Below are 21,321 nucleotides of genomic sequence, written 5' to 3'. Positions count from 1 at the left end.
CAAAACTTGGTATGAGATGGAGTATATGTGAGGATAATGAACGGGCAACATCCAAGACAGATACGGAAACTAGCTAGACGACAAATACTTGCTTACTAAGAAGGCGATCACGGATGCACGTAAACTAGGGTTTGAGATCGAGATGAGGGGAAATCGATCATGAAATCCAGCACGCAGGACGGGCTGTAGCGCCGGCACTCGCCGGCAGGGTAGGCAGTGGGCACTGAACTGGATGATGAGCGCCACTGTGGGAGTGGGAATGAGAAGAGGTTGAGGAAGGTTGACGTTTCCTTAATAACGAAGGCAGATGAAGGGACGCGCCTCCGGGTTGGGTACGCGTTCACACGCCCTGTGTGTTGGGACTTGGGAGACTCATCGTCTCCTCACACTCGAATTTACTACTAGTGCACACGTCTCAAGGTACACGCGTGCATGGCAGTCAAAGGTGGTGTTTGGTTCTCTAGTCCTAGGATTTTTTCTAGTCCCTGGGACTTTTTGAAAAAGACTCTCAAGGAGGTGCTTCTAAGGACTTTTAGCAAAAAGTCCAAAAAAAATCCCCCTTTGTTTGGTTTGCTAGGGACTTTTTTTAGTCCCAACACAAAAAAAATCCCTGAAACCAAACACCATCAAAGTTGTGCTGGTGAAGGTTGTGGTCTAGTTTAATAACTTAGGTTGAAATTTAGGGACAGAGGGAGAGTAATAAGCCGGGCCAGTCATTATATTTGGTCAAAAAAAGCTACTCATTGGATGAATGTTTTTTACAAGACTAAAAATATGTTTATAGAGCATGGCATTATTTTGAAACAAGACACGAGACTGGAAGTAGTGTATTTCAAATAACCAGCACAATGACATTTGGGCGTGTCATAAGTATTACTAGAAGGGCAGTGCGCGCTTTGCTGCGCTGTTTATGTTCTTGAGGTTGTACATGTTTTATTTTTACATGGTTATTTTCTTTAAATTGTGAAAATTATTGAAGTGCTAGTTGGTATGGTGTGTGGGGAAAATAATTGAGTGTGTCCTTTTTATCAGAGATGCTGCACCTCTGGATAGACTTTGCAGAATCATGGTTACGAATGGATGTGTCAATTATGGTTGGAGATTAGGGAAAGAGTGGCCCAACGGTGAAAATCAGGGAGGTGATTGGTGGGAGAGTGTTTGGTATGACTATTCCGTGGGAAATTGTCCATGAGTGTATCATTTTTTTATTGTGGTGTTTGGGTGGGTCTTTTTGACCGTATGACTGGAGGGCATCTTTTAACTAATACAAATACATGAGAAAGTTACATATATTGTTGGCCATGTGTATTATGCCAGTGCTAAGAGCGTTATACGTGTCATAGGCGACACTTCCCATTTGTCAACGAAGGCCCGCGCCATCCAGACTTACCAAGGGACCCATTCATTGAGAGATTCCACCGCAAAGCCTAGGTCAACGACCCAATTGACCGTGTATCAATTCTAAATTAAAGACCTGAGTTGAATGAGGGGCTTTAAAACTAGGGAGCTTAAAAGTTAGAGATTTCATTGCCACAACCAAGGATTGACTGAGTCAAAATCAAGACATTAAAATTGTATACCTCAAATGAATGGGTCATCTCCAAAATTAGGTACTCTCTCCGTCTCGGTGCACTAGTCATCTAACGAAAATCAAATAATCCCAAAATGCTAAGGCGAGAAACAGTACTCCCTCCATTTTTATATACAAGGCCACTATCAAAATAACAAATTGCAGATATACAAGGCCACTAACACTAATCGATGCAATATTAATGATGTTTGCCTCGTAGTACTAGCAAAGGAGGACATTAACTATCCTTTGCATGCATGCGGGATTGGGAGCATTGGCTTGATGTGCATGAAAGAAAAGAATACACATTAATTTACCTGCCAAACAAGGAGACAAGCTGGCTTGCAACATTGACTTAGAAGACATTAACTTTTGCCTTGGTACCTGTAATATGGGTTTATGGCCTTGTATTCAAAAATGGAGGGAGTAGTACTAGTTGCAAGCATATTAATTAGACCCCATCTAGACCCGGTCAAAATTAGATGACCTAATTTCAAATTGGAGATCTCAATTGGTTGTGAGGCCTTAAAAACTAGGGAGCTTAGTGTTACAGTATAGATACAATCAAAGTTGTAAAATTCATCTAAAATTTGTGTACGCGGTTTTTTGGTTAATTGTCTTTTGCATGGTTCTTATTAACATTGGCAAAAATGTGAAACATTGTATAAAGCCAATTAGCCCTTTGATACAAACCACTTCACGGGCGATCGTGTGACATTTTTTGACAAATGTGGATTTTATCGACTCAAAATGAAGCATCCAAGGAACACAAACACAACGAGTCTCCGTTTGACTAGAAGTGCACACAACGATGCCAACGCATGCACACAATGAAACACATCAGCAAATAGCAAAGTTTTACAAGACCAAGGGTACATTCCGCAATCCAAACAGGTACATTCTTAGCACGGTCTTAAACGTAAGATGCCATGTAATGTAAGTGAAGGACACGCCTCGCACAAGCACATAGTCATGTTGTGACAAAGATTTGGCCTCCACTAATGGCCTCAATAAGATCATCTCCGCACATGCAATGAAAATTAATGATCGAGGAAGGTTAACGACATTGCCAAAATCCCAACTTGGGACGCTCCAATATTCCCACGTCGTCCCTCTCACTTCAACGTCCCGGACCCTCGGCCCTGAGGACCATCTCGTTTGGTCCCAGAGGCCTCCACCCGCATGCCTGCAGACGATATCATGATCGCTGACGCCCCGCCACAAAAAACCGTCTGCTCAGCCAAAAAAGCTGCTGCTGCTACACAACCATGCCCTCTTCCTCAAGTCATCCGCCATATATCGCGTCTCGCCTCAGGGTAGCCTCTTCAGTGCCTTGAGTGTCGAACTGCGGCGGTGCCACCGGCGCTCACGATTACAGCTAGCGGGTCGTGGCCCAGTAATGCTAGCTCATTGTTCCGCTCGTATGGCTAACTTGCAAATTTATGTGTTGTTAGTCACATCCAAATGCTACCTGCAAATTTTGAGGCAAGAAGGTTAAGCATTTTGGCCTGTTTAAAGAAACAAAATGAACACCAAATGTTACCCCGAAATGTCACCCCAAATTTATTTTTCATCGACAAAACACTGCTACTTCGTTTCGCATGAAAATTGTCAAGCATGTTTGTGACACTAACACTAACATTCATAAAATATTCAGAATTTTTTGAAAATATTTAATATTTTTTTTTCATGTTACTGTTTACCCGGGAGCATGTGCTTCCCGGAGCCAAAACGCCCCTCGCGCATGAAACCTTCTAAAATCTTCACCAAACCAGTTGGGAGCTCAACCATACCCCCCTTAATTAAATGGGCCGGCCCACCTAGGACCATCGCGCTACTGCACACTATATGTGTCACCAACAGAAGTACTAATAAGTTTGTCTCAAAAAAAAGTACTAATAAGTGGCTAAGAGGAAACGCCTTCTCGCAAAAAAAAAGTGGCTAAGAGGAAACGCCGACCTTCGGTGGATGGCTAGAGATAACCATTCATGTTCCTTGAGGTGGACGTCATAAAAAGGTTCCTTGAGGTGGGACCGGACACCTCATGAGCGAGATCGATTCACATAATAATGCTTGCGCACAACGGTGCACACATTTTTCACTGACCTTCAAAAGCTCCCTATAGTACGGAGCACTCAAAGTTTCTCACACTGTCGAGCAAGACTTTGATATCAATTTTTTTTTAAATAACCACATATATTTCATTAGACAAACATATTACAAAGAGTACACATGTGATCATCGCAAGAGGCATACATAAATGTCTTGCAATATTGCATCAAAGATTTGGCAAGAAGTAAAACTAGAATTTCACTTCGGCAGAATCTTGTGCCACGCCAAAACGTCGTCCACCATCGTCCTCCTTTGCCACTGAGGCAACGTCGAAGAAAGAGGGAAACTTCCTTCATACCAAGATCTAGAGGAGCACCTTTGCATATAATGATGTTTTTCGAGCCGATGAAACGGACCGCCGCAAGAGCAAACACATCTCGGACGTTTCTCCACGAACTGGTCACTTTTGAGCCTGTCGGTGGAAGTCCTTGTTTCCAGCTCGGCAACGGTCTCTACCGACGTTTGCATTGACCAACAAAGCATATATTATGCAACAATAATACACCACTACAAAATTATTTCGAATAAAACTTCAATGATATGTTTTGCGGCATGCAATTTACATTTCATTAGCAAATAGAGGACCAGGTGTGGGTGAGTGATGTACTTTGACACGGCTGCACTTTTTTTACACGTGTTAGCAAAAACCAAACCCACCATGCACGATGCGCCCTCGCCAACTTGAGCCATGCACGCCACCGCACAGACAACCAGACATGGTCGAGCTCCACATTGATCGTCCTCATAATGGGAGTAACTTAGGTAGTAACATAGCGCACTTTGAATTTTTTTTGCTTATGTGACATGTAGTTAATGAGAAGTGGTAACATAATACTCCCTCCGTTTCTAAATATAAGTCTTTCTAAAGATTCTAATAAGTGGCTACATACGGAGCAAAATGAGTGAATCTACACTCTAAAATATGTCTACATACATCCGTATGTTGTAGTCCATTTGAAATGGCTAAAAAGACTTATATTTAGGAACGGAGGAAGTATGTTACTGTAACATAGCGCTTTCCAAGACAATATGAGTCTACAGGCCATTAAATGAGGCCACATATGATACTATTAGTATGTTACTTTGCACTATAAAGATGATAACTTAGACTAGTGTTATATGTATGATACTAGTATAAGTTACTTCCCACTATGACCAACCTTATTCCGCACGCACATAGGTGGCTAGGGGCAAACATACAGTACAGTAGGCTCGTGTGTTCTTCCGTCCTGAGGTGCATGCATGCAGGAGATGAGATCCCGTCTCCTAGCTCGATCGTCGGGTGAAGACGGGGGTAGTCGGCGCGCGGCGACGTGGCCATTCGACGACCACCTACGAGGCTTGGAAGAATTCGGCGCGACCGCTGCTGCTGGAGCTAGCTGGCCTTCTGGGGGTACGTGCGTGCAGCTGGTGCGGCCGGTGGAACGCACCTTCGTGTCCCCCGTCCACGTGCATGATCTCGCTGGCCCGCCACTTGCCAAGATCAATCAGCCGCGCGTGTATATTACATGAGCTCGCTGGGATCATCATCATATTCGAGTCTAATATCGTTGCCACTTTCCGGAGTCTGTCCAGGTTCATGGTGCCCATGGAGAAAGTCCATGTCCGGATGGACGGCGAGCCGGGGTGCGCTCTGCCGCCGGAAGCAGACGCTTTCTTGGCGGATGTCGGCGCCGGTACGACGATCGAGACGCCTTTCTCTGTGTCGCTGAGCGTCCCAGCCTCACCGTCGAGGGAGACGAAGCTCGATGTCCACCACCCCGCCGTGCCGCTGAGGCAGGCCCGTCAACACTCGCTGCCGTCCCCGGCAGTCAGAGGCAGCGCCGAGGTGCCGGCCGTGCCACGGAGCAACACCGTGCGGAAGCGGGACCGGCGATTCGACCGCTTAAGGACCTTCTCTGGCCGCCTCGACCGCCAGCTCTCCACGCTCCGTGGCCTGTCGCACGAACTGCAGGCTGCTGACCTCGAGCGCGGCAGCGCCAAGATCTCCGAGGAGGACACCGACGATGATCACGACGTCCCCACCGCCGGCCGCTACTTCGACGCCCTGGAAGGCGCCGAGCTCGACACCCTTCGGGTATGTCGCATTTTACCTTTTCCTGCAAGCATAAACCAGAGATTCTCGTTGCTTTGTTTCTAACAGCGGGCTGAATGTGTGCAGTCGACGGAGGTGGCGGTGCTGCCCAAGGACGAGCTATGGCCTTTCTTGCTTCGGTTCCCCATCAGCGCGTTCGGAATGTGCCTCGGCGTCAATAGCCAGGCAATGTTGTGGAAGACGCTTGAGTCAGAGCCCTCCATGGCGTTCCTCCACGTGTGCCCCGCCGCCAACCATGTCCTCTGGTGGATCTCGGTTGCCCTCACCGCCGTCGTCTCCATCGTCTACCTCCTCAAGGTCGTCTTCTACTTCGAGGCCATCCGCCGCGAGTTCCACCATCCGGTCCGCGTCAACTTCTTCTTCGCCCCCTGGGTCGCCTGCCTCTTCCTTGTCAAGGGAGTGCCCCGCCCGGAGTGGGAGATCCACCATCTCTTCTGGTACTTTCTCATGGTGCCCATCCTATGCCTCGACCTCAAGATCTACGGCCAGTGGATGTCCAGCGGCGAGCGGCGCCTCTCGAAGGTGGCCAACCCGTCCAACCACCTCGCTGTTGTTGGCAACTTTGTTGGTGCGCTACTCGGCGCCAGGATGGGCCTCCGGGAGCTTCCCATCTTCTTCTTTGCTGTCGGGTTGGCCCACTATGCGGTGCTCTTCGTCACCCTCTACCAACGCCTCCCCACCAACAAGAAGCTCCCCAAGGAGCTCCACCCGGTCTTCTTCCTCTTCGTCGCAGCACCTAGTGTCGCGTCCATGGCATGGGCGAGGATCTCCGGCGAGTTCAACAATGGCGCCAAGCTCCTATACTTCCTATCGCTCTTCCTCTACGTATCATTGGTGGTGCGGGTCAACTTGTTCCGGGGGTTAAGGTTCTCGTTGGCTTGGTGGGCCTACACGTTCCCGATGACGAGTGTTGCCCTAGCGACGGTGTTGTATGCGTCAGAGGTGAACAACATGCTGACACTGACGCTTGCCGTCGGGCTATCAGGAATTGCCGTTCTCACCGTCATCGGCGTGTTGGCCACCACCGTGTACCACGCCTTCGTGTGTGGGGACCTGTTCCCCAACGACGTTTCCATCGCCATCAAGCAGAAGAGGCCCAAGTTTAGCAACATACTTGCGCACCTCCGCTTGCCCACTCCGGCATCAAGTAGCTCATCCGCTAACTCTAGGACGACGAGCAGCATCGGCGAGTCTCCGGTGATATATGGGCACGAAAGAGCAGAGTGTTAGATGGTCGGTGAACAGCAGGATGCATGTTGTGAATGCACACAAGAGTTTATATTGATTAGTACCAACTTATTTGTACAAAGTTCCTTCTCTTTCTTTCTTTTTTGTTCTTTTCCATCATTTGCCAATTTGCATTGATATCCTATAGCAATTTGCATTGCCATGGTACGATATATAATTTCTAGAATTAACATTTGTGTTTGCAAATTGAGTGGCTTCTTGAGAAGTTTAAATTAGTATAGTATTGGTGGCCTTTCTAAGACTATTCTCATCTCCAATAATTCCATATACTGAATAACTCACAAGCTGAAAATGGCGCGAGGCATTTCCTACTACTCCCTCCGTCTAGGTGTGTAAGTCACTTGTCGAAAACCAAATAATCTCAAAACACTTAGGCACGGTACATTAACTCCCTCCTCGTTTCTTGTTTTGCGACATATCAATCAATAAGAGATGTGAGCCGTGCATGCTTCCAATGACTTGAGACTACCAAACATGACATGCAATGGTTAGTTCATTGCATGCAATGCTATTAATTAGTAGAAAAACATTAAGTTTTCTCGTTTTCCTTTCCACCTTGATCGCGGTGCACAACGTAAGATGACTTACACACCTAAACGGAGGGAATAAACTAATTTTTTACCATGCAAGCAGCAGGGTGTTCCTACAATTTCATATAGATAGGAAAAAGAAAGAAAATACAAAGTGGCCCGGTTTTTTAATAGGGAAACAAGGCCAAAGACCGAGAGAACAAACAAAGAGAAAACCAGTAAAAACAACTAAGCGGGTACCGGACGAACAAGAACATCACCAGCATATCAACCTCCTGAACAAAAGTGAATGGGTTCTTTGAAGACGTCTTCAAAAAGGAAACAACGCGTCCGCGGGCACCGTTGCCACCGGCATCGCCCCATGTTGAAGACTAAGCTTTCGCGGTTTCGCCCAGAGTCACCCACGCCACGTAGCTGAAACCATGTGAAAGGGTCTGGCCACGCCACCTTCAAATTCAAGAGCCTCGATAAATTGATGTGTCACCTTCAAATTCAAGAGCTTCAATAAATTGATGTGTCACCTTCAAATTCAAGAGCCTCGTGTGAAACTTATCAACCAAACAAACTTATGAGAACTTATCAATCAACCTCTCCATGGGGCAAGAGGCCGACTTATTTTTGGCTCTATGCGCCATGTTAATTATTGCGAGGCGCCAAAGCTGATGGACCCAAACATACGGAGATATTTACGGGACAACAGCAGCGCACAGATTCAGATTCCATCTCGAATATTATGGGGGAGCAATCCGAAAATGGAGAAGCAGCCAATTACCGTGCAGCAGACACGATGGCTTGGTCGGCAGGGCGCCAGGTGGCACCAGGATAGGGTGCTCTCGCTCGCCACGTCGGCCATGGCGCACAACAAAACCCTCGAAGGAGATAGACGGAGAGGGAGCAGAGCAATGGAGGCCGACATGGACGCGAGCTTGGACTTCTTGGAGCTGGAGGCCCATCTGGTGTTCGATCTCGGCAACGCCGATAGGTAAGTGATGAGATGAGATGAACACCGCGCGTGGTTCAAGAAATCACGACCACTCTGCTTCTCAATCTCTCTTGCGTCAAACCATTGCATTGCTGACGACGTCTGTTTCGCTCTGCCCTGCCTAGCAAACGTTGGATGAGCCTGGCGGATTGCTGCAGCTCGTACCTGCCGGCCGAGGACTCGCTCTCCGGCCTCGACTCCTCCGGCTACAACGACTCCACCAGCTCGCCGGACGGCGCCACCAGCTCGCGGTCCACGGCGTCGACGAGGGCCACTAGGGCGAGCAAGAACATCGTCGAGGAGAGGGTCCGGCGCAGGCGGCTCAACGAGAAGCTCTACGCCATCCGCGGCGTCGTCCCAAACATCACCAAGGTTTGCTTCTTCATACTAGTAGGTGAAGAGGACTTGCGTCTACTTCATACTCCCCTAAATATAATCTTTTTTAGAGATTCCAGTATGAACTGCATACGGACATATTTTAGAGTGTAGATTCACTCATTTTGCTCCGTATGTAGTTTATATTGAAATCCCTTAAAGGGCTTATATTTAGAAACGGAGGAAGTACTAGCTAATACAGTTTCATTTGATTGAGTTTTCTGTTATAATTTGTGCCACGTTAGATGGACAAGGCGTCCATCATCCAGGACGCCGTCGCATACATCGAGGAGCTGCAGGAGCAGGAGCGCCGGATCCTCGCCGAGGTGTCCGACCTCGAGGCCGGCGGCTGCACCGCCGTGGTCAAGTCGGCGGCCTCGACCGGTAGCGAGGGGGTGGAGGACGCCGGCGTTGGCTTCTCGCCGCGGAAGAAGATGAGGAGGACTGCCTCCTCCTCCTCCTCCATCAATGACGTCGTCACTTCTCCTGCCACGCATCCGGTCCTCCTTGAGGTAAAGTTTGCTCGCCGGAGAAGTTGGGTAGCATTTTTCGGGTCTTTGTATGTAAATTGATCGAGAAGTCAAAATGTAAATCTAGTGAGAATATTTCTGATGAAAAGAATAAAAAACCTTGTGTAACAACTAAAATGTGAGCAAAGAGAAATATGTTGTTAATTATATCCAAACATTTTATAGACAACGAAACGCTTCCAAGATAACATGGCAAATGTGAAACATTTTGGGGCAACTCTATGAAACAAGACCGAGGATGTCAAAACACACCATCGAATAACCGTGTGGTTTATCATTTCTACAGCTGGAAGTGATACCCATAGCGGAGAAGCTGGCGGTGGTGAGCATGAGGCACGACAATGCGCAGCATGTCATGGCGAAGATATACAAGGCGCTCGATTCGCTCCGTCTCAAGGTCATCAACTCAAGTGTCACCGTCGTGGACGGCCGCACAGTCCACACTATGTTCATCGAGGTAACCATCCGTGTGATTTGCTGCATTTCTCGTCCAATTAATTTCCTCTATTTTCTCCACCTGATTTCATGAACGAAAAGCTTGCTCCCATCTCTTTCGCTCGGTCACTCACAAATTCTTTGAGTGATGTCACATGGATGACATCATAAGGAATGTCACTGTTAGTTATGGGAGTTTGTAAATTTAGGATCCTGTTTTACTTCACAAGGGAACCAAGTCCCTAGTTGGTTTCAAAGGAAAATTACGGCAATAGTGGAGAAACACAATTCATACAGAAGATTTTCTCTTCAGCCCACTTGGAACGTAGGATAGCCTCAAGAATCTCACATGATAACAACTTGTTTCCTTATTTATTTTTTAGTAAAACCACAGGATTCCCAACATCCACTCCAACCTCCCCCCCCCCAACCCAAAGTCACGCTCGTTGATGGCAGCCGTTGCTCGCCATTGAACAGCCGAAAGAGAGAAAGAAGGAAAGAGAAAATGTGTAATCATGTGTTTCCTATTTCTCTATTTATTTAATCATATTCCTATTTATTTTCCTATCTTGTGCTCCAAACCAGGCCTAAGAGGGTTGCCATCGTCTCTTGTTCTTCAACCCTGTTCAATTTTTGTATGTTGTGCATTTTTTGCTTTTATCATTGGATAACTGAGACGAATTGCACATACTCGGAATCCTGCCCAGCAGGTGGGAGATATTTGAAAAAACATTGTGAAAAAACGTAAATTTATAGGCATGATTTGAAGGGTTGGATACAATTTTTCTTGTCTATTGTTTAGTTTCATGGAGACGATTATGAAAAATGTTACTATAAAAATAACCATAAAAGAATGTATGATCTAACAAATTTTCATCGACATGTCATCCTAATGGAAGACCCCAAAGAAACAATGGGCACCGATAGACAATCATTCACCATTTCAATCTTGACAAGTTCCCCACATGACAGACACCTCATCAGTCGGTGAGAGGCAAGGGAACCACTTATCAATGCTTGGTGTTCATTTCTTATATGTTCTTTGTTAGGTTTTGTGCGCTTTCGGTGGTTGAGATGGTGTCATGCGGAACATAGATATTTTGGCTCTATCACTTCCCTGGCATTGTTATCATGGTCTAGGTCTACCATATAGAGCCAATGGTTCTCATTAGTAGTCGCTTCATACTTTTGATATTCTTCCTCCTCAATGCCGACTAGGCATCAGTTTCACAAGTTTTCCTTGTGAGACGTGCGACCCTATATGGCTCATTAAAAAAACATTCTTGAGGTGTGCGGCTCTTAAGTCTCTTTAAACCTTATGAGGTTTGCTCTTTAGATCTTATGAAGTTAGTCCAGCTTGTATGGAATTTGTAACTTCATCATCAGGTACTCGGCGAAACATCAAGATGGGATCTAAAGATGCCGGCTTTGAAGGACCTTGACATGATCTTTGGTCTTGTTGTTGGTGTTCATTTCAGGTCTTTCGATCTAGCGGACTTTGTGTCATGAATCAATAGAGCCATACTGATGTTCTGAAAAAGGGATTACCAGCAAACTTATTGCCTAACATATTTTTCCCAATTACATTGATCAATGATCGTGTTGCTAGTTCATATGGCTATGTATTTTAGTCACACTTGCTTTCATACAACTCATTAGACATACGTTGGCTTGACTTAAGCTTGTGAACACATAGATTACACATATGCATTTGGTAGCATGCACATAATCTCACTATATTTTGTGCCAATATCAACACCATTTATATTCTTTGAAAATCTAGCTATTATATTTTTCAGACGGAAGAAACGGATAGTGTTGAGACGATCAAGGAGATGGTACAGGCTACACTCAGCCATCTCGAATTCTCGATGTGAGAAGAAGCCCACCAAAGTCCATGAGTCACTGAGGAAGATCAAGTGTGTCAAAGAATGTGTGATGGGCACCCCAACTACCGATGCTCCATCATGCTCACTAGATCATGGAGGAGAGCGCGTGGTTTGGTCCAATCTGGTATTACAACATTCTAATAAAAGTGACTACAATTGCAATCACTTATATGGCCCAAAAAATAGTAATTGTGCCTAGAATTTATGTAAGCTCGTAGTATTAGTACTCCCTCCCTTTGGATTTGTATGGGCACCTCCATACATAATTATAGAACTTCAGTTCAGCTTACAACTTTGTGCACCGCAACTACTGGTATGAAATCCGCACTTTAACTTTACCATGGTCGGCATTGCAGATTCTTTTTACATATTGATCAGGGTAATCCGCACTTTAACTTTACCATGGTCGGCATTGCAGATTCTTTTTACATATTGATCAGGGTAAAAGGTAATATAATCTCGAAAGGCGATGGTGTGACCCTCGTCATCACGATCATAGTGAGTTGCAACGTGCAGGTCCAGGTAGAGTATCAGGAGTGGCTCCATGTATATCGGAACAGCCACACACTTCCGTGATAGCGGGAGCTCACCATCGATGACCTCCGCCTTGTTCTCTTCTCCACAAGAAAAGAGCATGACATTCTCACCCTCATAGAGTTCGTGGTGCGCGGTGATCTCGCCATAGACATGGTAGACGGTGCCGCTCCCAGTGGCACCGGGAGGTGCGAGATCAAGGTTGACGTACACGTTGGCATGTATAGCCTTATGCAGCGCCATGAAGGTCATGTCTATCTGGCGGCCGTGTCTTGTGGAGATGGTGTGGGTGATGACTTTGTTGCACGCGTACGGGTTCACCGTGAACGAGAAGTTTCCCTCGTGATCTTGATTTTGATCCAGAAGGTGTCCGTCAGGGCGCTGCTCGACTCGAGTATCAGATTATTCTGTGGATCGACGGTGTCTCCTCTCTGCGAGGACCAGAGGTGGCAACCAAAGCCGTCGGTGGCGGCGAAGGACCCCGTGAAGCGGAAGCGAGGACGCACGGTGAAGAGCTCCACCCGATACTGAGAAAAGGAGTAGGCTAAGTTCAGGTTTTGGCTGTCTCCGTTGTAGCAGATCATGTGACCCGGTGGTGGATAGTCCCTCTCGTCGCAGCCGTCGTCCTCGCTGATGTAGTTGGCCATGTCCTGCGGTCTGTAGAACCCCCCATTGTCCTCATCGTCATACTCGCTGCTCCTGCGGTCGTCGTCGTCATCATCATCGCCGCTGCCGCTCACAATGATGCCATCATTGCCGACGCCATGGAGCCTGCTGCCATCGTTGTCTCCCCCGGCGCCATCACCACCGATGCCATGGAGCTCTTTCTGGTTGAACTCGGCAGCAGATCCTTTCGTCTCTGCCGTTCCTGTTCCTGTAGCGGACTCAATGGTGCATGCCTGCAGGTCGCACAAGACGGCCCTCGAGAATGGCCTTTCCGGCGGCCCTCCGGCGGCAGCCATACCGCTCATGCCCTCGCCAAGATCGCCGGCGGTAATGAAGCCCTAGATCGATCTGCAGGTTGATTAACTTCCGTCTCCTGAGACAGACCTCCTAATTTATCCACGCCATCCCAATCAAACCTGGGCCGGGCCTGGTTCTGTGCACAGTTCCTAGCCCAGTCGAGGAGGGGGAGACAGGAACCTGGACCGAAACTGGTTCGGCGCACTATTAACTTCCGTGGGCCAAGACCACCAATCCGAAGGGGAAAAACAAGAGGGTACAGCGAGAACGGCGGCGGCGGCGGCGGCACACTTGCCGGCGATGTACGCGGAAACGGAGCCCGGGGCCGCCGCGGAGCGCACGGCGTTCCGGCGGGCCGAGAAGCAGTACAAGCTCTACAAGCCGCCCAGTCGCAAGGGCAGGTCGAAATCCAGGTCTCTCTCTCTCTCCCTCTGCCATCTCTGTGCGGGAACAGCAGAGCAGAACCCTGACTTTTCAAGCGCTGCAGGGGCAAGCAAGCCGGTGGTGGTGGATTTGGCGGCGGCGGCGGCGGCGGGGACCTGTCCGCGGTGGTCGACTTCCACGCGCTGCTTGCTGCCGGAAAAGGCGAGCTGCCCGCCGGGATCCGGAGGTGCGACCGCGCCGGCTTCCACCTGCCCGTGTTCTGCTTCCTCGACCGGCCGGGTAACTCCACAATTCATGCTCCAGTTTGGATTTTTGTTCTTACAATTTACCAAGGCAGGACATTGCATTTGAACAGTGGCAACTTGCAAAAAATTACAACTTTTCAGTAATTATTAGGGTTTAGCTTACCTATTTATGTCAATATTTCAGCCTCCAACACTTGATCGTCATACCTAATAGGCATCAATCATCCTAATCTCATTATACTGTTCATGTGAAATAGTACTGATACCCTTCGCATAACTCTGTAGGATTCTATTTCATCCCTGGTGCTCTATCTACCGAGGAACAGTGCTATTGGATCAGGGAAAGCTTGAAAACATTCCCACAGCCTCCTAATAGAACCAACTTGACTGCTACATACGGTCCAATTTCTGACTTGCTCATTGCTGCTAAAAACCAGAAGATTTTGGTTGAAGTGGAAAGTTCCAGTGGCAAACCAAGAGATGAGCAGAATAATGTTGGGGAAAATGCACATCCGGGTAAATTCAAATTTGTGGATGACTCAGAGATCCAAAAGGAGGAAAGACCTAAGTCGACCATGGCAGCTGCTCTTGTGCGCAAGCTCCGGTGGAGCACCCTTGGCTTGCAATTTGATTGGTCAAAAGTATGTATGTACAATTGATGTGTCTTTATTTTCATTTTTCTTGAATTTAATTCTTTTAGCTTCTGATGGTATTGAAATATGCTACTTTACATGTGAATATGAATAAACCAGCAGGCATATTTTTCTTCCAAATTTTCTGCAGTTGCGACGAGCAAGCCCAATTCATATAATTATATTACGATGACGATGAATTCATAATTCCATGTTAGCGCATAACAATATTTTATTACTTAAGGAGCTTTGTTTGATTACGATAGTCCTTCCTTGCAAAGCTGTTTAAGCATGATGATCTCTGAAATCGTTATGCATCCAATCCCAGTGTGCATACATCATACACTAATATAATGATGCAACTTATTCTCATACTCAGCCATGAAACTTGATAGCTGCAATCTCTTGCGCGGTGCTTGCAGTTAATTAAAATCATATACTTATTGCACAGTAAGATACACTTTTGGTTACAACTGCATATTAACCATTTCCTGTTTCTGTCAGCGTAACTATGATGTATCGCTTCCACATAACAAGATTCCAGATGACCTTGCTACTCTAGCAAAAAAGATGGCCGTTCCAGCAATGCCTTCTGGAGAAGAATTCACCGCAGAAGCAGCCATCGTGAACTATTATGGTCCAAGTATGTATTTCAAACATGAATAACCTCGTAGATATACACCATGGCACATTACCTCGAAGTTGCATCCTTCCCTCTCTGTCCATACTGAAACAATAAGCTTTGACTTCTGTAGGCGACATGCTTGGTGGCCATGTTGATGACATGGAAGCAGATTGGACAAAACCTATTGTGAGCATAAGGTACTACGGTTCAGTTGCTTATATAATGATCTTCATTTGAGTGTAGTCTCTTACTTTTTTGTTGTTTTAGTTTGGGTTGCAAGTGTATTTTTCTGCTTGGAGGGAAGACAAGGGATGAAGCTCCAACGCCAATGTTCCTGCGAAGTGGTGATATTGTACTGATGGCTGGGGAAGCACGAGAGCGCTTCCATGGTAATTTATTTATTTTTAATGGGAAAAAGATTATGTCTTAATAAGAAAGTTAACTGAAATACCATGGATCATCAGCTTTCTAGAATAACTCATGGCCTCTATTCTACAGGTGTCCCACGGATCTTCACAGAGGGTGACCAGCAAGATATCTCTGGGCTGGTATCAGAACTATCTGATGATGATGACCGCTTTATATTGGACTACATTCATAATTCAAGGATAAATATCAACATAAGACAAGTATACTGAAGCTACTTTAGTTATTATTGAAAGTTTGCTCTCCTGCCGCCTCTCGGGCCTACACTAGATGTGCAATTGTTTGATTAACTGTGTCTGGAGTTTGTTTCTGAAATGTTGCTGGAAGATGAGGTAATTTATTGATCAGGAGAAGCATTCATCGTCTTTCAAAGGGTAGGCCTTCCATGGACTGGGCATTTTTGATAATTTTGTACCCTTGGCAAGACCCCGGTTATCATTAAAAAAACCCAGCTAATGCGATAGACTGTAAAACACTTAATGGCTTACTGCCTGGTGTGTGAGAAGTTGTTCATCTTGAGTATTCTTTTCCAGAAAATTTACTTTCCAAGATCTCTATATGTTGATTCGTTGAACAAAAGTGTACCTTCTGTTGTGCAGATGGACAAGCTATATGTAAAGTGGTCAGATGTATTCTTTTTTTCCAGCATGTATTACATTGATTATAGTGTCCTATCAAAGATAGAAATGTCCGTATTATGTTTGGGCACAATTCAAATCATGGAGAACAGGAGAAGTCAGCAATTTGAAAATGTAATCTTCTTATGTTGGCTCTTAGTCTTACCATAGGCCATTCTGTCAATTTTCAGTCTGTCTGCTTAACTGCCTGCCTTTTCATCCCTTTGTTGATCGATAAAGGCAACTCATTGTCTCCATGGAAAATAAGAAAGGAAATTGTATTTGCTTAAACTGGATGTTTTGACAAGGTTGTCAGTCCAAGTCACACTTGTCAAGATGTGTCATCAAGGCTAATTGTATGTACTTTGGGTGAAGTGAATATATAGCAAGACGCTGCACACACCATTTCTAGCCTTTCTGGTGGCAAAATACAGATAATATTAAGTACTGTAGAACACCTGTTGTAGTCTCTTCACTTACTCCCTCTAAAGAAATATAAGAGCGTTAGGGCGTTTGAGTGATCTAAACGCTCTTATATTTCTTTACAATGAGAGTAGCAAAGTGCAGATTACATGAAGTAAAGCTGGATGGCAATTATATGCTTGGTGTATGGGCGGAATACAACCATCAGCTATAGTAGAGGGAGAAGACTGGATGGGATGTAAATCTCTCATCTAGTCATACATGTGAACTATTTCTCAACAATCCCTTGGATCTGCTCCGGAGTCAAGATTGACGCACTGGTATCGAAATCAGCACTCTCCAACTGCTTGTGCAACTGCATTGACAATAAGGTTAAGGTAAGCATTATGCATTGCTTCTTCTGCTGATAAGCAGTTAAAACAGAACTCTGGTTGCGTATGTTTTACTGAAAGGGGACGAGCATAGAGAACTTACAGTCTCAAGTATGACAGATTGGCTCTCGGGGCTGTATTTTCTAATTTGAACCAACATCTCCAGTTGCTACAACAGCAATCAAAAGAATGTAATTAGCATCTCCAATACAGGTAAGATGGATGTTTTGAAGAAGGCACTATAAAAACTTCTTTGCCTCACCTGTTGTTGCAATTCCTGTTGACTGTGCATTTTCTCGGCAAACTCTAGAGGCTCAAGCTCGGCCTCATCAATAGCCATCTCTTCTCTATCAAATTAAATGGGAAAATAATCAGAACATGGCTTTTAAACAATAGTTCAGGTCAAGTTTGTAAACCACAAACTATTCTTGCCAGAGAGCAGGTAATTGTGGCTGTATATTCATTTGACTTGTTCTATTTTATGACTGACGCATTAACTGATACAGCTCTTTTCCTTGAAAATAAATAAATAAAACAACACACCACTACACAGATCAGCGTGGACTATATTCAAACTTGCACTACCATATAAGTTGATTTCTTTAGAAAAATTAATATGCCACTATGTCACTAAATTATGTAAAGGCTATGCAACATAGGAACTAATACATGAAACTATGGGGTGTAACATACACAAATGCAATTGGAAAACTGCTAAATCCAAAATAGTGAATAAATAAACTAAGCATTGCTGGCAGGTCTCTTATCCCACTACTACCTCTGTCCGGGTTTATTAGGCCCTCTCTTATTCTTGGCTAAAGTTTGACAATAAATTTAACTAATAAAATGTAAAATATATAGCACCAAAAATTATACTACGAGGAAGCTCTTTCAGATACAAATCTAAGAATATGTTTTTTGTATCATATAACTTATATTTTATTAATTTGATATAGATGGTCAAATTTTGACCCAAAATACGCGCGGGAGAGAGGGAGGGGGGGGGGGACAATAAACCCGGACGGGGGTAGTAGACAGTTTTACATAGTGGAATAGTGGAAAATATACAGGGAAAAAAAAAATGAGGCTCTCACTTGGCAACAAATTGGTAGAATTTAATCATCAAATCCATGTCATTCTCATACACGACGTTCACCTTTCCCAGACAACTAATACCAAAACCTGGATCTGATGTTCAGAAATTACATGTCAGCATAAGTCATGTCAAGTCAAAGAAAAAAGCATGATTCATTCTGAACCCTTCTACAAGGAAAATGAATTAGCAATCTCACTTAGCATACAAGTGAAAGTAGAAGTTTGATTTATTTATTTTTAACATTTACAAAGCATTTTATAGACTTGACGCATCAAGGACTCCATGGCAGACGGTGAATTGATTCCAAAGCACTGAAGATTATAATAGGATGCACCTGGACACAGCTGAAGTAGAAACTACAAACATATGGTGATGTCTTTGCGTTGGTCAGCTATGAGCAATTGGTTGTTCAGATTTTTGACTTGCATCCAAGATAACTACACTGTTGCTGCTGTCGACTCATAGTTTTCAACCAGGACCAAACTCACAATCGATTTATCATATAATAAAAGATTGGTTTCCTTTATTATTCAGCAAAAATATTTTTCGATCGGCATCATGTATTCTAAGTACCTGAAGCTGCATTGTGTTGCAACCCATCATATGAAGTAATTTGAGAAATAAAATTCCTAGTAAATGAATACACTTATCATGGCTGTAAGCCAGTGGCAGCTACAGTGGGCTATTGGCTAAACAGTAACTCCATGTATGGCACATGTACTCACTTTCAATACCGAACATTTGACAGGAAGTATGGACCTCTTCTTCTTCTTTTTTTCTTTCTTTTTTTGGCGAAAAAAGTATGGACCTCTTCAATAAACTAATTTTTTATACATCAGGATATGTTGCATAGCTTTACAAATATGGTACTCCCTCCAATCCATTTTAATTGTCGCTCACTTACAAATATGGATCGGAGGGAGTACCAATCGTCGAAATCTTTCTACATGACTACATTCTGCATTTGGGTATCACTACAAAAGTAGACACGGTAGGCCATTGTCAATTCGAACTTGGCATCTGCGCAAGAATAGCCAGACCAAAGCAAACCAGAATAGGCATGGAGCCAAGAATGCAGTTAGCAACATATACCGATCCCCATCTCGCGAAGGATCTCCTCTTGCACCTCGGTGGTCACCGCCACAGCCTCCTGCGGAACAAGAAGAACACACGGATACCGTAAGAGGGAGGCTCCACATGAACTAAACCATCTATCTAAGTAGAGTACTATCCAAGTCCATTATATTTCACTGTCCAAACTGAATGAAACTACAGAGGACCGAGTCAATTCAGTCCAATTGCATCTGCACAAATTACAGATGCTAAAGCTGCTAGCAAAGGAATGCGAGGGAAAGAGCCGAGAAAGATGCCCAACCTGCTTGTCACTGACGGCGTCGGCGATTCGGTCCTTGAACTCTGGAACTCCGCGCCAAAGACCACGATTAGGAAGGGGAGGGGAGTGACGGGGATCAGAGAGGAAAGTAAAGCCGCGGGGTGGGATGGGATGGGAGACCTGGGAGCGAGGTGAGGAAGGAGAAGCGGGAGAAGAGGTGGAGCAGCTGCTCCCTCGTCATCATGCTCCCGCCGCCGGCCGCCGTCGCCATGGCAGTTCCCCACTCTCTCCTCGGCTCCTACCAACCTTTGTGCGGCTCGTGCTGCTCCTCCTGGGAAGTGACAAGTGAGAGCGAATCCGGATCTCTTATGGGCCTGGGCCGTACAAGGCTCGTCTAGTTCCGCTCTGAGTTTCTCAATCTGAAGAAAAATGAAACAAGTTTCCTAAAAAAACAAACGAAATCACTAGTTAAAGGGGACTTGTCTAAAAAAAAAACTAGTTAAAGGGGAAACTTTTGCATAGGTCCACCCACCTTATCTGGAGTTTTGTCCTCGTTCAAATCATGAACCATTTTTATTATTGTCTGTCTCGTATCGAGATTTTCGGGACTAAACCCCATGTTAATAAGTTTCGATGCGCCTTTTGTCTAAAAAATAAATAAAAAGTAAATAAAAAAATAAACCAAAAGAACGGAAAAAAGTGGAAACAAAAACGAAAACCTCAAAATTTTTCCAAAAGTGGCCAAAAAAATAAAAACATGGTTGTGCTTTTCATAGCACACATGGTTTCTTTTTCAGAAAGCACAATTGTGCCTCTCGTAAAAGCACAAGTTTTGATTTTCCCTTTTTCACGAAGCACGGATGTGCTTTTTTCGGGAAGCATAGTTGTGCTTCTCATGAAAGCACATGTTGGGTTTTTCTCTTTTCTGAAAAGCACAATCGTGCCTTTCCCTTTTCAGAAAGCACAATCGTGCTTCTCGTAGAAATGCACTGCTTCCCGAAAAGAAAAGAAATTCCACCAAAACCTAGGGAAAACCAAGCAAAGCCGGAAAAAACGAGTGTAGAAAAGAAATCCCGAGGGTGCGCCCAACACGCGACACATGGCGGCGGCTGGGCGCACCAAGTAGCACGCTCCCAGTCCACTGAAAATTACCACTGGGTTCCAAAGCTTGTTTCTGGGACCAACTAATTAGAGGAAGGGCCAGCCTTACGACAAGACAACTATTGTGGAGAACGAGAGAGGGAGGAGGCAACCTTTACGTAGAGGTTGTGTGCAAAAGAGGGGTTGCCCCACCTCCACTATATATAGGCCGCGGGAGGGGCAACCGCCTTGGAGGAGGGGTGCCCTCCCCTAGGGGGTGGCGTACAAGGGTAGGGCCCGCCTGGAACCCTAGTTGCACCAAGTCCTAACTTGGCCACCAAGGCTAAGGAGTGGCGCCGCCTCTTGGGCCTCAAAAGTCCATTCGACCACCATCTATAGGCCTTTTATATACTGACTGGCCCAGGGCACCTCCTACACCTCTGGCGGGTTTTAGAAATTCCCAGAACCCTCCCATATACCTTTATATACCCTCTGGAACTTTTCTTGTCTCCCAGTTTGAACTGGTATTTCTCTTAAATACTTCTAGTCTCTTTGAAACCCTTTCGGTCCCCCCCCTAAATATTTTTAACATTTTTGAAACATTTTCGGTGATATTCTCTTAAGCACCTAACTCATCTAGCACTCAACAAATTGATCACTCTTAAGTGTGTGACCTTGCAGATTCGGTAGGTGATAGACATGACTGGAACATTGATGATCCACAATTATAGGGAATCACAACAGTCTTCGAGGGTAGTATTTCACCCAAAGAACAAGTTTTGGGAAACGTAGTAGAAACAAAAAATATGTACCTACGATCACCGAA

General features: G+C 45.3%; 4 protein-coding genes across 4 annotated transcripts; 3 read left to right on the top strand and 1 right to left on the bottom strand.

Annotated features, from left to right (window-relative positions):
• The first annotated feature begins 5,244 nt into the window (after nucleotides 1-5,244).
• On the top strand, nucleotides 5,245-7,152 carry LOC123073654 (S-type anion channel SLAH2). Its single transcript, XM_044496717.1, has 2 exons — nucleotides 5,245-5,759; nucleotides 5,844-7,152. Exons 1-2 carry the CDS (start codon nucleotides 5,262-5,264, stop codon nucleotides 7,005-7,007), a joined length of 1,662 nt encoding a protein of 553 aa, XP_044352652.1. The 5' UTR covers nucleotides 5,245-5,261; the 3' UTR covers nucleotides 7,008-7,152.
• A 1,190-nt stretch (nucleotides 7,153-8,342) lies between these two features.
• On the top strand, nucleotides 8,343-12,102 carry LOC123073653 (transcription factor bHLH35). Its single transcript, XM_044496716.1, has 5 exons — nucleotides 8,343-8,537; nucleotides 8,663-8,909; nucleotides 9,158-9,424; nucleotides 9,729-9,899; nucleotides 11,677-12,102. The coding sequence occupies exons 1-5, from the start codon at nucleotides 8,407-8,409 to the stop codon at nucleotides 11,752-11,754; spliced, it is 894 nt and encodes a 297-aa protein (XP_044352651.1). The 5' UTR covers nucleotides 8,343-8,406; the 3' UTR covers nucleotides 11,755-12,102.
• Nucleotides 12,103-13,477: 1,375 nt separating this feature from the next.
• Nucleotides 13,478-15,922, top strand: LOC123076796 (alpha-ketoglutarate-dependent dioxygenase alkB). Its single transcript, XM_044498926.1, has 7 exons — nucleotides 13,478-13,676; nucleotides 13,751-13,926; nucleotides 14,178-14,533; nucleotides 15,029-15,167; nucleotides 15,280-15,346; nucleotides 15,417-15,538; nucleotides 15,648-15,922. Exons 1-7 carry the CDS (start codon nucleotides 13,564-13,566, stop codon nucleotides 15,785-15,787), a joined length of 1,113 nt encoding a protein of 370 aa, XP_044354861.1. The 5' UTR covers nucleotides 13,478-13,563; the 3' UTR covers nucleotides 15,788-15,922.
• Nucleotides 15,923-16,597: 675 nt separating this feature from the next.
• LOC123076797 (uncharacterized) lies at nucleotides 16,598-19,790 on the bottom strand. The gene is made up of 7 exons (XM_044498928.1): nucleotides 19,596-19,790; nucleotides 19,458-19,498; nucleotides 19,175-19,232; nucleotides 18,081-18,174; nucleotides 17,249-17,333; nucleotides 17,090-17,155; nucleotides 16,598-16,970 (listed from the first exon to the last, which is right to left on the bottom strand). The coding sequence occupies exons 1-7, from the start codon at nucleotides 19,684-19,686 to the stop codon at nucleotides 16,884-16,886; spliced, it is 522 nt and encodes a 173-aa protein (XP_044354863.1). The 5' UTR covers nucleotides 19,687-19,790; the 3' UTR covers nucleotides 16,598-16,883.
• Between the last annotated feature and the right edge of the window lie 1,531 nt (nucleotides 19,791-21,321).

This window comes from Triticum aestivum, chromosome 3D (genome assembly GCF_018294505.1).
Source record: "Triticum aestivum cultivar Chinese Spring chromosome 3D, IWGSC CS RefSeq v2.1, whole genome shotgun sequence".
Classification (NCBI taxonomy): Eukaryota; Viridiplantae; Streptophyta; class Magnoliopsida; order Poales; family Poaceae; genus Triticum; species Triticum aestivum.
This window is presented reverse-complemented; position numbering and strand designations above follow the sequence as displayed.